Source organism: Doryrhamphus excisus, linkage group LG8, assembly GCF_037039965.1.
Source record: "Doryrhamphus excisus strain RoL-2023G ecotype Guam linkage group LG8, RoL_Dexc_Guam_v1.1, whole genome shotgun sequence".
Taxonomy (NCBI): domain Eukaryota; kingdom Metazoa; phylum Chordata; class Actinopteri; order Syngnathiformes; family Syngnathidae; genus Doryrhamphus; species Doryrhamphus excisus.
Genome location: NC_136364.1, coordinates 6765710 through 6783879, shown reverse-complemented (window position 1 = coordinate 6783879; position 18170 = coordinate 6765710). Strand labels below are relative to the sequence as shown.

At 37.9% G+C, this 18170-nt stretch overlaps 1 protein-coding gene across 2 annotated transcripts in view; it reads right to left on the bottom strand.

Moving 5' to 3' along the window:
• LOC131134323 (neprilysin-like) overlaps nt 1-18170 on the bottom strand; it is a 54801-nt gene that overhangs the window by 27034 nt on the left and 9597 nt on the right. Inside the window, exons 2-4 of one of the 2 annotated variants that reach the window (XM_058079458.2) lie at nt 14298-14474; nt 12049-12084; nt 8097-8258 (exon numbers count right to left, since the gene is read on the bottom strand). In XM_058079458.2, the coding sequence (XP_057935441.2) occupies nt 8097-8258; nt 12049-12084; nt 14298-14474 (375 nt within the window). The remainder of the gene's footprint in view (nt 1-8096; nt 8259-12048; nt 12085-14297; nt 14475-18170) is intronic. The other variant, XM_058079460.2, reaches the window with a different exon arrangement.

Genomic DNA, 18170 nt, shown 5'->3' with positions numbered 1-18170 from the left:
TATATATATATACACACATTTTTATGAATAAAAATTAAGTTTTTATGAAATGAATTAATATATATATATATATATATATATATATATATATATATATATATATATATATATATACACATATATATACATACTTTTATGGACATTTTTGTGTTCAAATTCAAGAACTAAAAAGTCAAGTGAATTGAACATTAAAATATTTAATTATTAATTTAAAATGTGGAAATTACCATCAAATATTTATTTCATGTATTTCCTGTGTTTAGTTATTTTTTTCACTATTCACGGTTAACTATTTAAAACGAATGAAGTTGAATGAAGAACATGTTTTGCTGAGTTACCATTTCTGTAAAATGCTGAAATGCTGAAACTTCCCTTCTGAGTGAAACTTTTGAAGAACAATACAGACCCGAAGACAGCTCGTCAATAATGTAGCCCAGTGATGGGAAACGCTCTCCCGTGCAGCCAGCAACATTCGTCATGTCACATGGAGGTCACCTCTACGTAGAAAAACACGGTGACTTCAACAGACAAATCCATCCAGTCGTGCATCCGCAAAGCCTCTCCTCAAAACAGACATGGCACAATTTATCCAATCCAGCAGCCCTAAAGATGCACTAAATTGAATCCGGTATATTCATTCCCAACTATTAATTATTTCGTTTTGCTTAACATAGCAATTGTGACGACTCCCCCCCCCATTGCACCCACCACCGTCGAATCATTCCATTTGCACCATTTATGCGCTCTAATGCTTCTGCAGATAGGGAGCCTTTCAGCAAAAGGCCACAGATCGTGTTTGTGATTGGATTAGTGACCGCCTGGTGTAAGAGTTTAGCTCCACGCGGCAGCAAGAGAATAGATTTGATGTTACTTTGAGGCACGGCTGATCTTTTGTCACACTTTTTTTATTCTCAGTCATGTCACAACAAACCATCCATAGCAAGCTGTACAGTACTGTTTGTCCTGACTAATATACAATATCCATCACTGAAAAGAACTCAACAGCTAATGACAGTACGCCTCAATAATGGCATGACTCTGTTATGTAGCAGGAATTTGTTTTTGAACCCCCGGCGTGTCTCCCAGGGTGTTTGAATTAGCAAAAAGAAAAATGGAGCATTTCTGTATGCCACTCATCATCATCATCATTATAATACGACTGCTGTTGAGCACATTTGAAAATATGAACTGTTGCAAAATCACTGCTGAAGTGTGTCAAGATGACCCCATTTGTTCTCCTGTTTGTAACCACGAGAAGAAGAAAACATTGATTTTGGAGAGTTGCAAGGCGATGATCTCGGTTATAACATCTCTTGTTATGTAGCCAGGGTGATGTTTTTGTAGTAGATTGTATATGACTCTCTTGGAAGTGTGCGCTGTATGTTTAATGGCTTTGATTAACTGCAATAATATTTAGTCAACCGGTCCTAGACTGATAAGGGATTTATATCCTGTATGTGGGTGTGGGACCCGTTCACTCTTTTCATCACTAGTGTCTAAAGTGCAGCCTGGGGCCATTTGAAGCACACATTAAATAGAATTTAATGAGAAATATATATATATGTATAAATATATTATATATATATATATTTTTTTTTATTATATATATTTTATATTATATATATTTATATATATATTCTATTATCATACTCCCTAAAAAAACAACAGCAGAGAAAATGGAAAACTCAGCAGTAATTTTACAAGAACAAAGCGACAATATTAAGAAAAAAAAAAGATTATTATATTATTATGATATCATTATATCATGTATGACGTGATCATTGTATTACAATTACAATATTGTATAACATTTATATGCTACATTAATTGTCTCATACTATACTATACTATATAATATAATATAATATAATATAATATAATATAATATAATATAATATAATATAATATAATATAATATAATATAATATAATATAATATAATATAATATAATATAATATAATATAATATATACACACACATTTTATGGACATTTTTGTGCTCAAATTCAAGAACAAAAAAGTTACGTGAATTTAACATTAAAATATTTTATTATTAATTTAAAATGTGGACATTACCATCAAATATTTATTTCATATATATCCTGTGTTTAGCTATTTTTTTTACTATTTTAATGGCGTTATGTTGAATGGCGTTATATATAAATGGTAACATTTATATGCTACATTAATTGTCTCATCCTATTTTATATATAAAATAAAATAAAATAAAATAAAATAAAATAAAATAAAATAAAATAAAATAAAATAAAATAAAATAAATTTAAATATAATATAATATAATATAATATAATATAATATAATATAATATAATATAATATAATATAATATAATATAATATAATATAATATAATATAATATAATATAATATAATATAATATAATATAATATATACACACATTTTATGGACATTTTTGTGCTCAAATTCAAGAACAAAAAAGTTAAGTGAATTTAACATTAAAATATTTTATTATTAATTTAAAATGTGGACATTACCATCAAATATTTATTTCATATATATCCTGTGTTTAGCTATTTTTTTACTATTTTAATGGCGTTATGTTGAATGGCGTTATATATAAATGGTAACATTTATATGCTACATTAATTGTCTCATCCTATTTTATATATAAAATAAATAAAATAAAATAAAATAAAATAAAATAAAATAAAATAAAATAAAATAAAATAAAATAAAATAAAATAAAATAAAATAAAATAAAATAAAATAAAATAAAATAAAATAAAATAAAATAAAATAAAATAAAATAAAATAAATATGTCCACACACATTTTATGGACATTTTTGTGCTCAAATTCAATAACTAAAAAGTCAAGTGAATTGAACATTAAAATATTTAATTATTAATTTAAAATGTGGAAATTACCATCAAATATTTATTTCATATATTTCCTGTGTTTAGTTTTTTTTTTTTTACTATCTTAATGCCGTTATGTTGAATGGTATTTTCATTTGGCATTTTTATTATTATTATTTTACGACGTATTTATTCATGTCATGGTCATGCTGCTGTAGCACATAGAAAAGCAACATTCAAAATGCCATCAGAAGACCTATGGAATGCAACATGAATTTAAATGACTCTTTCAAAGGTCTCGAGGCGGGAATAAATCACGGCGTTTAAACGGGCAGGGATGAGAACAATCCCAGACATTTGCTGGCCAACGCTTGGGCCGTGGTGCCGTTTCCAGCTCTGCCCTATAGGTGTTCCCAGACCGGTCCAGCTGTCAAGCAGGAAGGAGATCTGTCCCCCAGCTGGATGTGAGATCCAGGCACACTTCAGACGTCTTTGAGTTTGACATGAAAGGATAATATCAGCCAACTTCCACACACAAAAACACACCCGACATGTGTGTGTACGCTATGGCGGCTGAAGGAATGGGGCTTGCGGATTTCAGCTGCTGACTGATTAGCTGAAGTAAGTGTAAACATTTACACTGCATCAAATATTACACAATTTGAAACCAATGAACTTGGTTCATTTTAAAGCGACACGCTTAGAAATACCAAGGCACACTGTCTGTTTAGTTATGAAAACATGACATAGACTGCTCTTGTGAGCCATTACATCTCATCATGCAGCAAATTATGCATGAGGGGTAGCGGCCAGAATTTAAATAATGCACTTTTATGATGACGGTACCAATTATCCGGTGGCAGGTGGCGAATTAACTGACTTCTTCCATTTCTTAATAATAATAATAATAACGGATTAGTTTTTATATAGAGCTTCATAATGAACCTATTATTCATTCATTCCTCCTTCACGCACTAGTGGTGGTATTCTACATCTGTGGACACAGCTGTTCTGGGGTAGTCTGACAGGAACGTGGCTGCTAAACTTTCATACATCAGTGTGAGCAGCCCTGAAGCCAAGGTGGGCGAAGTGTTTTGCCCAAAGTCGCAATTATACAAAAAATATACAAAAATACAAAAATATACAAAATGCAAAATAACAATTATAACTTGCATTGTCGAACTGTTTTCTCTAATCAACCAATCATAGAACGGAAAAATGTTGTCTGAAATCTCATAGATTAAAGAAACAGCTCCATTTGCACGGCAACATAAACAAGCTGAAATCTGATTGGACCAAAACATCAAACTACGCATGCTGGAAGCAGTGCAGCCAAGAGACACAACAACATGACGAATAAATGAATACATTTTCATGGAGCAAATACTATAAGTTCAGTTGTAAATGTAGGTCAGTGCTTCTGATAGTGTAATAGCAGCAGAGAAGGCTTTGCTGGCACTGACTACACTCCACTGCAATTATCATCATATTCACTTTTACCCCTAAGAGCCCCATCCTAGGAAAAGATGTTAGCATTTAAGGTGTCTGCAATCATGTCCTCAAGCTGCATATGGAAGATATGTTTTGCTGCAGAGGAAACGAGGAACAAAAGCTTAGCGCTGAAGACATATAATACACAGTGGAGCGACAAAGCGATGCGCTTCTCTTGATTGTTTGTGCTTTGATCTGGATTCACAACTCCAAAAGAGTCAGGGGTACGTTGTGACAAAGTGAATTAGTTTGGAGCTCATCGCTTGTCCCTTTAGATTCAGAAGAACTAAATTTGAAACACTTATATGCTAGGACTACGTTAAAAAAAGCCATAGCATTTCAGTATGTGGAATCAAACTATGGAATGAACTGAGTAAGACCCTCAAACAATGCACAACAATTCAAGAAACAATACAAGCAGTTGATGTTTGCTAAATACAAGAATGAAGAGTCTTGAACCAGTCATGATGTGCTATATATATCACTATATTGACACTTACTATGGTACCCATTATGGCATTGGATGCTCATATCACCTCCTACTTTGGTACAAGGTACATTATTAAAAAAAAACTGTATTATAGAAAGCAGGAAGTGAACAAATGAAACAGTTACTGATTGTAAAAGTAAACTGTATTATGGAAAGCAGGAAGTGAACAAATAAAACTGTTACTGATTGTAAAAGTAAACTGTATAATGGAAAGCAGGAAGTGAACAAATGTAACAGTTACTGATTGTAAAAGTACCAGATGGAGGGGTAGGATTTAATAAGCTTTGCTTCTTCCTACTCCTTTTGGACATGTGGAACTGTGAACTGATTATGGGATGCAATCAATTGTAATCTGATGCATGTTCAAATGAAATAAAACCATTACCATTACCATTACCATTACCATTACCATTACCATTACCATTACCATTACCAGAAGTCACATCATTTAGTTGTTTTATTGTGAATTAGTGTGTAAAATGTACGTCATTTTTAATCAGGCATACGTATGACCATACCATGTACTGAGGGTTTTGTTAGTCCAGTCAGCGTCTCTGGGCACTGATTATGGTGGAGGCCATTTTGACGGTTTGAGGGAGAACGACAGGATCACTACATCCGGTCACAACACCTGCGGGACCAATTGGTTTGATCTATAATGCATGAATATTCTCATTAATTCAAGTCAGTATATTCTCAGGTGATTTTTATCTATTCGCAGATCGTACCTCATATACTGCTACCACATTACGACACGCTTATATACGTAATTCCATCCACTTTGAGTTTGTCAACTCTATTTCAACTGCGTAAGATTGATGTCGGAGCTGACCAGATTTCTGACAAACCACAATTTCATCTGATATGATCATACGATTGGACGGCAGCTACCAATCCCTCTGACGGGTCTTGAAATGGGCCTACTCTGTATCGGGCTTGAAGGCGGAATTTAAATGACATTGGTTTTCTATTTCTCCTGCAGACAATCCAGGATCTTGACAAATTCCCAATGACAACCTCGCCGCTGCTCCACTAAAGCGCTCTCATTTACAAGTTTGTACGTCATAAGGTGGGAAAGAATGTAACACGACTCTGTTTGTATCACTTGAAGATGTCAGTCAGCGGATCAGAACAGGAGTCAAACTGTCCTGGCATGGTTGACATCTACGGCGTTGGATTTCCTGGAAGGACATCCGCTATGAATCTGATCCTCATCCTCGTTCCCTTCCTTACGTTTTAACCCCATCCTTGACTTAGCTGCCAAAGCTCTGAATGCCACCGCAGAGTTGGTTGTTTAAGAGATCCACTTCCTGCAGCACTCGGATGTGACTCCCTTGATGCGTACTATAGAAGCAGAGGTATTTTATATGGAAATAAAGAGAAGGCACCAACCACTGAGGGAGACTACATACCAGTGTGCGATGGTATAAATTACAATAAAATGAATCAATATAAAAGCCGATAACAAAAATAAGAATAACCATAGAGCAGCAGTAATATTACTGTACTTGACCCAAATATAAGATGGTATTTTTCCCGGAAAAAATGTGTCAGTCGCAAACAAATCGGCTCTTTGAAATGAACAATAAGAGACAGCTTTTTTTCTATTAAAAGTGTCTTTAAATGCCAATCTTCCAACTCTTACCTGGATGCTGCTTTTTCTTTTATTTTGCACATATTCATTTGTGTGTTGTTTGATTGTAACTCGTTAGAAATGTGCATGCAGATATTTGACCTTGTCTATTGAGATGGGTCTTGTATTTTATATATTTTTAGCTGCTCATTGGGGATTGAAATGAATCCATTTAAATGGTAAACATTTGACATTGTGTATTTCTTACATTACACAATACACATAATTTGGTGAGAAAATTAATTTAGGACAACAACAAAAAAAAAAAATCGGAGGAGCCACTTAGCAGCTCTTTTTTGTGAATGGAGCCAAAAGAAACAGCTCTCTAAAAAGAGCTGAAATCTCCATCACTGCTAGAAAACAGTCTGAAAAACACAGATGCAGGCTGTCCGAAGTTCGAGATCTCGAGACTTATATGTGAAAGCCATCACTTTTTCATAATACTCATCCCTCGACTTTCACGGCTTCACTCTATCACGGTTTTTCAAAATGTATTAACCCTTTATAGAGCACTCACTGAAATACTAAAAATTCAATCCTTGAGTGTTATTGGGGGCTATAAGAAGACATTTTTTCTCGTTTTACTTTTTAAAAAAGTTTCAGTGTGTGACTGTGATCAATTTATCATGGTTAGTTTTTATGTTTGGGCCGAGAGTGTCGGGCCCCAAGCGTCAGAAAATTGCAATTTCCAACTTCTGAATGAAGAAGGAAGTTTGATACTCTCTGGCTCACTCCTGATTGATCACAGCCCATGATGTCACTTCCTGTGACATTGTCTGATCTTGGCTGATTGGCATGAGAAAGTCACATGACTCTGTTGCCTTGCTGAGACATGTGCAAACCCTGTTTTTTAAGTTACCATATATGGATGAATTAATAAATCATTACTGTCTCATATATGACTACAGCTTATTATTAGTCAAAAATATGCATGTTTAAGCACATTTTATCTTTTTTTGGGCTTAAATTAAGCATGTTCAAGCATAAAAAATCATTAAGACTGAAACACATTCAGAAAACACATTAAAAAACTACCACTATATTGGTTAGCATGAGTGTAAAGGTAACCATAGGGGTGTTATTTCATGTCTAGAGGACTCTAATAGTGTTACAAAAGTTAAAAATAATGTGAAAAAACACATTTAGGAGGTCATAAATGGGTTTTCTATGCTCAACCTTTAAAAATATCTCAATCACAAAGAATCCTAATGAAGAATCCTAATTCAGTCTAAACAAAAACTTACCACTTCCACACAGAATGAGAGGATAACTTTGTTTTCATATGGGACATACCATGGCTAACTTCATGCAGCGTTAAGGTGATGTAATGTAAGGTAATGTCTCAATGTTTTGTGTCATTACTACCACCTAATGACCAGCATACTACATATCACTTGTATTTCAATAAGTATTGAATTAATTATCATTAGTTAATTATTTTCTGAAAAACACCATACAGAGAGAGGTCGATAATTGAAGGAGGGATTACTGTAAATCCAAACTGTATGTAGCAAATGATTCTTGTGCTGTAGTGGAGGTAAATAGCTGATGTGGTGTTATTCTTTGAGACTGGCACAACAGAGCTTCTGCTGGTTGAGAACAAGTGGTGTACTCCATTTTGCCCGGGTGTGTGAGCAGACGCTGACCTTTAAGAATAACCTGCAGTTCCTCCCGTAAGATGTCAAAGGTGCTGTATCTTGAGCTGCTATCAGGGATGACGTTCTTTTTGAGCCAGCCCCCGCAGGCGTACTGGTAGAAGTTGTCGCAAGGATCCGTGCTGGTGTCCATGTTCTGGAGCAGGCGAGCCGCTGTCATGTAAGAGACAGACGGCGCAAACCATGTAAGTGGCAGGAAGTGGTCAGGTAGGAATTATTTGCTCCGTCATGATAGGGCTGTGGCACCACATCACATTAAAGGATAAACTCTCAACCTCGTACAAGATTTCTGATTTTTTTTTCCATTTCTCTGATATAATCATAGCGAGGAATGAAAATTACAAATCCCAAGGTTGACAACAGTAGAAGCTGAGATTTGTCTCTTTTCCAAAGCTATTTTTTAGAAGTTATGTAACAGCAAGCTGGCAAAAGGCGATAAAGGGATTATTATCGCATTTTGGGGTGTGCTTATTTTCCATGTTGATGAAATTCTTTGTGGTGGTGATTTGAGGGTTTAATTCTTGAAAAGCACTGGGACTTACTCTGCTATTAATAATCTAGCGTAATTATTGCAAGGCAAACCATAAACTCATCTGATTATTTGCATTCAGCATCTCGAAATCATATCAAGTATCGCGTATATGATCTAAAAGTCAGAAAAGTCCATGCAGGTAGGCTTAATAGTGCAAAATAAACATTAAGTTAATGTCTCAATCAAAGCTCAGCATTATCCATTATTATGTTATGTAATACACTCCTGATCCAAAGTTTAAGACCAGTTAAATAAATAAAAGAATTTACATTGTGCACTGTTGGACCTTAAGGAGATTCTAAGTACAGTAGATCTAAATGCAAAACAAAGAAATGGGAGTCAATCAAAAGTTTAAGAGCACAACCTTTAAAAGGCAAAAATGTGTTCATTCATTCATTTTCTACCACTTTTCCTCACGAGGGTCGCGGGGGTGCTGGAGCTGTCTTTGGGCAAGAGACGGGGTACACCCTGGACTGGTTGCCAGCCAATCACAGGGCACATATAGACAAACAACCATTCACACTCACATTCATACCTATGGACAATTTGGAGTCGCCAATTAACCTAGCATATTTTTGGAATGTGGGAGGAAACCGGAGTACCCGGAGAAAACCCACGCATGCACGGGGAGAACATGCAAACTCCACACAGAGATGGCAGAGGGTGGAGCGCTAACCACTCGACCGCCGTGCCACTCGGCAAAAATGTGTCATGTATTCTATTGATGGCATAGGCCGTAAAGGGATTGTTGAGCTGCATAAGCAATGCCTCTCTCAGCTGCCAAGGTTGGATGCAGTAAGACAGTCATTGAAACTTCTTCAAGCATTTATGGAAAAAAATTATGGAAAAAAGTTAAGTGGTCGACCCCAAAATAAATGTTTTTGGATGTTTTGGAATTGGCAGGAGAGCACCAAACATTGGACATTGAAAGTTTTATTCTCCCTTGACGGTCCTGATGGCTTCCAACATTACTGGCATGACAAGGAGATCTTCATGACCCATAAATGGAACAATGGAGCCTCAGGTTGTGCAGGGGTGTCAAACAACAGCTAGCTATGTGGAGATGTTGCCTCTTCACTGAAGGCCCTCATCTGTGTGGAACACAGAACATTTGGACATGGATGGCAATGGAAATTTCCAAAAATTGACATTTCCAGACAGTGGAAGCCATCTTCACCAACCTTTGAAGCTCTACTTAGAACCTCTGTAAGATCCAACAGTGCAAAATGTATATTTTTGTACTATTTTAACTATTTAGTATATTAAAATAGTATAAAACAGATTTAGTAATGTGACCCAAACTGCGGATTGTTGAAAGTGTGAAGCAGGCCTCCCAGCAGAGGTGCCAGAGAAGACTTTGTGAGTGACGGAAGGGTGGGAGGCGTGGAAGGTGCAGCAGCTCTAGAAAAATAAAGAAAACATAATTTCCAAGCCTGCTAAGTTAACTTCAGTCACGTCAAAGTGATTGATTTTTCGTTCCTACAGTGAGAGAGTAAACAGAGTCAGTTTTTACGGGGAGCAGGAGAGGCCCCAAACGTATTACGTACATTTCTCTGCCGGCAGGTTCACTGTGAAACACTTTGAAAACTTCTGTTTTAGAAGACTTTCGATGAAACAACGTAGCGATCCTCTCATCTAACCCTCAGCCTGATATTGTCTAAGTCAGTGATGCGGACCACCAACGTTTCCTGAGACCTCCCGGCATACAAACACAGTGTTTCACACCCCACTGGTATAGTGAATATACATACACAAGTCCACTTTAAAACAAACTATCCCTTTCAACCTGACATCCATAAATCAAGTGGAAAAAAACAGATGATGGAGCTCATTTGAGCTCACACATTAAACTGCGGTTCGGTTCTTTCAGATCATTCACTGGGATGTGGATTTATTTTTTCTGAAAGGCTGCAGCGAGATCACTTCTGACTATTGTCAGTCAAATGTGACAGAAGTAGGACATTAATCCTCTGAAATGCATCCAAATTTACAAGCTGGAGTCTCAGACTACAGCAGTGAATGTCATGTTAATAAATGAGATGAGATTAAATATCCATCTACAGTGGAAGCTGGGTTTTCGTCATTCATTTGTTCCAAAAGGTCCAATGAAAAACTAATCATTTTCCCCCATAAAATAATGTAAATGCAACTAATCCTTCCCAGACAGCCCAAAATATTAACATTTTATAGAGAATAATTATAGTTTAAAATGCAGAAAATAAAGCAGAATACAGATAAATGATGGATGAAATACGCGCATCAGTAAATGTCGCCCTTGACACATTAGCCACGTTTACATGGACACAAATATTCAAATTCCATTCGGGTTATTTGCTCAAACGGAAAGAATGTAACCTTTGTATACACCTCATTCCGAAAGAAAAGTGCCAATCCGAATGAATATATAATGGGATTCCCAGGGGTGGAATATTCCTTTCCCCAATCCGATTGAGGTATCTTGTACCCGCTCAATCGGAAAGTTGTCAGAGTACGTTCTTCTTCGTGGTGTTTTTCTTCTTCTGTTGTTTATTGGCGGTTGGCAAGCAGCTTTGGTGTGCATTAGCGCCATCTGTGGAACACAATCTAAACCCTTCTATACGCCATTCACAAGTACAGTTTTATTAAAAAAGAAAATACATATCTATATAAAACATGTGACGAGCTTAATTATAAAATATTAGCAAGATTGAAATTTATATTTTCTTGTTCATGGGTGCGTTCTTTCAGCGAATGCTGAGATATGACGTAACACGCAGCTCGTAACGTTCTTTGATTTAAAAAAATGGAGGCGAACAATCGGCACTGGACTGCTGCGGAAAGTTTGTTTTTGATTCAAACTAAATTTCATGACTGGAAGAACGAAAAAATGGCAATACGGAGTTATTCCAACAAGTGAAAGAAAAACTCGAGGAGGTCGATATCACGTGATGTTGGTGTTTGCGCTTTACTGGGCATGCCCCATTGACTATTCTGGTTGATTATAGCGGCGCATGTAGACACGCAATTGGAATATTCCTTTCCATATATACCATTGCTTTCGGAAAGGTCATTCGGAAAGAGAAAAACTTCTCATGTAACTGTGGCTATAGATTCCTTGGGTGGAATCTGTCTATAGTGTCCCAAAACTAAAAAAAGTCCATAGAGAGTCAACAATGTGAGGATGCTTTTATTGGGGTGTTGGGCCGTACAATAACCGAGACAGTGTATGAAAACCAAGTCGTATTTTTATTAAGAATCTTTATCACAAACCCAGGTTCCACTGTGTTTGTTTCTGTGGAGCAAAACTGCTTTCGAAGGGTTGAAGTGGCGTTTTATTAAAGTATGTTTGAAGTTCATGCCTTTTTTTTTTCCAATCTCAAAAGCCATGCCCGAGAAAGAGACAAAAAAAAAAGACAAACAAACAGTCCTTACCCGACTGAGTGCAGTCAGCAGTGGTGCAGATTTCTTCTAGAGGAGAACACAAAAGAAATCAGGGTGAATATTTGTGGTTATGATTCATTATCAAATATAGATACATTCAAATCCCCTTTTGGCAGCTAAACTTTTCACCCTCATCAAACTTAACAATGTTATCATGACCTTCAAAATGCGTTCATGCTCAGCAAATCTCTCACTCCTTTTTTTTCCACTGCAAGTGCAGGACAGCTGAAGATCATTTGCTCAAAACAAACATATTTTACATGCTAATCCAACTGGTTTTAGAAGCTTCTGTTGCTGCAGAATTTGTACGTGGCTCTACATAAATGAACCCTTTCATACACACAAAACTGAATATTTCAACGATTGGAGTACGGCCTTTCACTTTCACTTGTATTGCGCTTTTGAAAACCATCATATTTCATATATTTTCACAGTTATTGTGTTTTTTTTTGTGTCTCCCTATAATGAGGTCCATTTTGAACACCCACTTAAAGAGCCAAAGATGCTACTGGCTCCTCCTTAAAACAGTGACATATCTAGAAACTGTGTGATTGTGCGTTTTAGTTCTGCTTTTAACATGTCTTGTTCAAAGCGGAGGGAAAATGTTCCATTCCTAACAGTTCATATTGATTTGCCTGGTAGAGTTAATGACGAGCTACACTATGTTCCTTAGATTTGTAATACACGTCATGTTGCCAAATATAGGCTTCAATATATGTATTTTTACCAGTGTTCAAAAATACGGTGATTTTAAATACAGTGAAAACATTGCACATTAACTATGATGTGCTAGTGGTGCACAGACAGTTAATTAGTGCAGCAACTAACGATTATTTTCTCAGTTGATTAATCTGAAGCTTGTTGTTTGGATTAATCGAGTAATCGGTTCAGCACTAGACCAAATCAATATGAACTGTTAGGAATGGAATATTTTACCTCCGCTTTCCAACTGAGATTGGCTGGTACCAAAAGGGAAATTTACACCCGTTGTACCACCTCTCTGACAGAAGAAAGTAGGAGAGAGTTCCTCTTTGGAGATCGATTAGCTTTTGCTAAACTTTTTCGCCGACAGTCGCTCTCTCCGGTGCTGGCATTGCAATTGCTTTTTTGTATGAAATTGTAGCTGTCCTTGAGGTTGGTCCCAACAGAACCAAACCCAAACAGTTAGCGGTTTGGTCGGCACCTTATCAGAAAAGAGGCAACATTGTGGATCGCTGTTTTCAAAGTCAAAACTAATGTGTGTGAATATCTTGGTTCGCCTTAAACACAAAAACAAGACCTCACAGCTGGGAGACCCGGGTTCAATTCCACCCTTGGCCATCTCTGTGTGGGGTTTGCGTGTTCTCCCCGTTCATGCGTGGGTTTTCTCCGGGTACTCCGGTTTCCTCCCACATTCCAAAAACATGCTAGGTTAATTGGCGACTCCAAATTGTCCATAGGTATGAATGTGAGTGTCAATGGTTGTTTGCGATCAGTCCAGGGTGCACCCCGTCTCTCGCCCGAAGACAGCTGGGATAGGCTCCAGCACCCATGCGACCCTCGTGGGGATAAGCGGTAGAAAATGAATGAATGAATTATTTAATTAATCATTGAGTGATCAATTAATTACTGCATGTCTACCATGAATTCAGGGAAACTGGACGTAGAGTCAGTCTGATGGATGGATGGTTATTTTTGTGATGTTGCGTCATTATTTTTGCATGGGGGTATGTGGGTTGTTTGAGGTATAACTCAATAAACATAAACTCAGTGATATTGGACATGAGTCACTTAAAAATGCATTTAAATTGACTATAAAATCAGATATATGCCGTAAATAGGAGTAGAGCACTTAGACTTGCAGTGTAAATCCAGCCATTGATTTAAAACAGGTTCTGCTATCCTATGCAGAGGTAGAGCATCCAGGCTAAACAGTCTTTGGAACTAAATCCTGATTCATAAAATGTGTTTAGTGGTGATTCTAACAATATTTAGAAAGGCTCTGAATGCCTTTTTCACGGCTCGGTAGATAGACGGCGCCCAGGTTCTGCACAACAACACGTGTCACCGCTCTTCACCGAGCTCCTTCCTTCGTGCCTTCAACCGTGATCACAGCTGGAAGTGAGGGTCCATGCACACTTAGTCCAAATGAGGCCGACCCTGAAAGCCCCCATGGGTTGGTTTCACAACAGTGAGAGACAACAACAAAACCGCAGACCCCTCCCCCACATTATCTTGTTTTTTCCGATTGGAACACTCACCAGTCCTCTGTGTGGCGTAGAGAATGACGAGGGCCACGATGACGATGAAGAGTAAGGACACTACTGTGATGAGGCCGATCTCCAGGGACGTCCAGTGGGGCTTCTTGGCCGACTTGGGGGGGTTGTTGTCGGTCATTGTCATCAGGTCTCCTTCTGCTGCTAACTGTATGGAATCACCTGCATGTAATAACACCCAATTAATAATCTGCTATGGCTTTGTTTAGAGGAAAGCTTGGCAGTTAGGTTGGAATCTCGCTAAAGACCCTAAAGCAGGGGTGTCCAAAGTGCGACCTGGGGGCCATTCGCAGCCTGGGGCTGTTTTTGTATCGGCCCACGGCACATTCTAAAGATAGAATTTGACAATAAAACTAAAAAAAAACACAACAAATGTGGAAAAATCAGCCCGCAGGACACACACGGTTAGCGCGCAGGCCACACAGCTCGGAGACCCGAGTTCAATTCCACCCTTGGGCATCTCTGTGTGGAGTTTGCATGTTCTCCCCGTGCATGTGTGGGTTTTCTCCGGGTACTCCGGTTTCCTCCCACATTCCAAAGACATGTCTCAAATGGCATGCTACAAATGTAAAAGGGACTATAGGGGTGTTATTTCATGTTTAGAGGGCTCTAATAATATTTAAAAGATTTGGAAAAATGTTCTATAAGACGGCCGCATGGTGACCGAGTGGATAGCATGTTGGCCACACAGTCATGAGATCGGGAAAACTTGGGTTTGATTCTCCGCTCTGTGTGGAGTTTGCATGTTCTCCCGGTGCATGCGTGGGTTTTCTCCGGGTACTCCGGTTTCCTCCCACATTCCAAAAACATGCTAGGTTAATTGGCGACTCCAAATTGTCCATAGGTATGAATGTGAGTGTGAATGGTTGTTTGTCTATATGTGCCCTGTGATTGTATTGAGTTGTATTGTTAGAATAATCAAAATATTGTGGGAGTAGAGTCATAATATTACGAGAGCAAAAGTTGACATAATTGGAAAATAAAAAGAAAAAACAAAAATTTGTTAATTATGGATTTTTTTCACCTATATGACAAAGCTGAGACAAAATATATATAACTTCTTCCTTTACAAAATATCAACATGGCAAAGTTGCTTCCTTTCATTCTTCATTACGTGGCCCTCGCTGGAAAAGGTTTGGACACCCGTGCCCAAAGTTCCAGGGATGTTCTGTGCAATGAGCTGTGTGAGAAATTCCGACTCCGACTTATGGGGTCAAACTAGGGGTTTAAATACAGCGTCTAAGAAAGAAAAGACTCAAGCAGCTCAGTGGGGGTTCATGTTTTGTCCTAATTTTCACGCTTCTTTGAGCAGCAAAGCAAACATATTCTCTTCATTTAAATAACTGTAAATGAAGATAATTCATAAGTAAATAGCACACAGTTATTCTTTAATGGTGCTACAAAGTGGACAATTTCTTACCCTCACGTGGAGTGAAAAAAAAAACAATTTCCTCCGCCGCTCACTAAATAGCTTTGTTTCCTCTCTGGGGCCAAAGTGAGAACTTTACAGAGTTCATGGAACATCTCTTGAAGGCAATTAATCCTTAATCCCTCAGCACACACTCACGCAATCGCTGCACACATATTGGCCTCAAAGCCATGCTTTCTTTCTGTCTCTCTCTCTCGCTGACACACACACACACAGTCACTTTTACAAGCTGGTGTGATGAGGAGCCTTTGTGCACACGGGAGGGTGTTTCCATGTGCTGGCTGAGATGAGAGCACACAACCAGAGGACAAAGCCTCATGGCTCCCTTTGAACAAGTGGACACACACACATACACTTGGTGCTGTATCCATAACCACATCCATCAAACACAATAGATTTGGAATCCTATTCAATATTGCTGAACTTTTTAAATGTGATGTGAATGTCAGCGTCGTCCTCCATGTACTGTCACTACATGTTTTACTGTGTTTGGCAACATGACTCACCACCGTGGTCAACAATACAGCTGGTGACTAACATCGACATTTCACAATTTATCAATTCTTTATCAAACAATTATTTTCTTAGTCAATTATTTTATTCATGTACTATACACCTAGATCAATTGTGTCCAAATCAATGGCACAAGGGGGCCAAAGCTCAATTTTCAACATTTGTTTTTTTATGCATATTAAAAGCCTTAAAAACTAGAGATGAGCATTATCTGTGACAGTAGCCACGTTTAAATGTTTGAGTTTTTCTCTTTCCAAAATGACCATTCCGAAAGCAATAGTATACATGGAAAGGAATATTCCAATCGGGTGTCTACATGCGCCGCTATAATCAACCAGAATAGTCAATGGGGCATGCCCAGTAAAACGTAAACACCAACATCACGTGATACCGACTTCCTCGAGTTTTTCTTTCACTTGTTGGAATAACTCCGTATTGCCAGTTTTTCGTTCATCCAGCCTTGAAATTTAGTTTGAATCGAAAACAAACTTTCAGCAGCAGTCCAGTGCCGATTGCTCGCCTCCATTTTTTTAAAATCGAAGAACATCTCCAGCTGCGTGTTACGTCATATCTCAGCATTCGCTGAAAGAACGCACCCATGAACAAGAAAATATAAATTTCAATCTTGCTAATATTTTATAATTAAGCTCGGCACGGTATGGTAATGGTAATGGTTTTATTTCATTTGAACATGCATCAGATTACAATTGAATGCATCACATAATCAGTTCCCAGTTCCACATGTCCAAAAGGAGTAGGAAGAAGCAAAGCTTATTAAATCCTACCCCTCCATCTGGTACTTTTACAATCAGTAACTGTTACATTTGTTCACTTCCTGCTTTCCTAATATAGTTTACGTTTTGTTTTTTGTTTTTTTGTCACGTACTGAAGTACAAGGTGATATAACTACACAATTAAGGTCTGAATGTGGCCCCCTGACTAACATCCATCCATTTTCCTCCGCTTAGCTGGGGTCCGGGTCATGGGGGCAGTAGTCACCACCTCCTCCAGCGCCACCACGAGGACACCAAGATGCTCCCAGGCTAGCTGTGAGACATAATCCCTCCAGCTTCTCCTGGCTGGTTGGGCATGCCCAGAACACCTCACCAAGGAGGCATCTGGGAGGCATCCAGACTAGATACCGATTGTTCCTCTTGGAACAATAAATAAATTATAAATAAAGAAATACAACCCAGAAAACCCAAAGACAGGATTTGTTTCAACATTTATGTATTACTGGCGATGTGTCCATACTTCAGCAGTGAGTGCAAGTTTGCCGCTGTTTGTGTTCATTGCAGTCTTCACTTCTTTGAAAGTCTCTTCATATTTTCTCTCTGTGAGCTTTTTAAGAGGTGTCCTTCAGGGACGAGTGTAACCTGGATGAAAGTTGCGGACCATTGTAGTGTTCAACCACCTCATGTCAGTAACAATCAGGTTGAGGAGGCGCTCAGTCAAGACAGCTGCTTGCTTTGGTGTGCATGTCTTTCTCTTCGTGTTTGCTGTTTGAATGAAATGGGAAAGATGGTACAGTATGAGTATGTATTATAGCACAATATGTTTATATGTGCACACATGTATTAAATATATCTAACAAACATTAATACTTCATTACACAAAGTAGAGGATGTAATAAGTTCCATTAACCACTGCTGTAAGTCATCCTGCCTCACGTCAATAACCGGCTTCACTCAGACTTTAGTCCGAAAATTAAAACTTGCAGCTTATGACTGAAATAAAAAGTAACACACGATCAACGTTACGTTTCCTCACTTTAAAGCGGAACAAACCTGGGGTGTTGTTGACTGACTGCGCTGTTGAGTTCCCTTCCACGACTCCAACATGTTTCCGTTTCAGGTGCTGCATCCTCACCGTGGAGAGTCCCGCCGTGTCGTATCACTTTTGCAAAGCTTGCATGT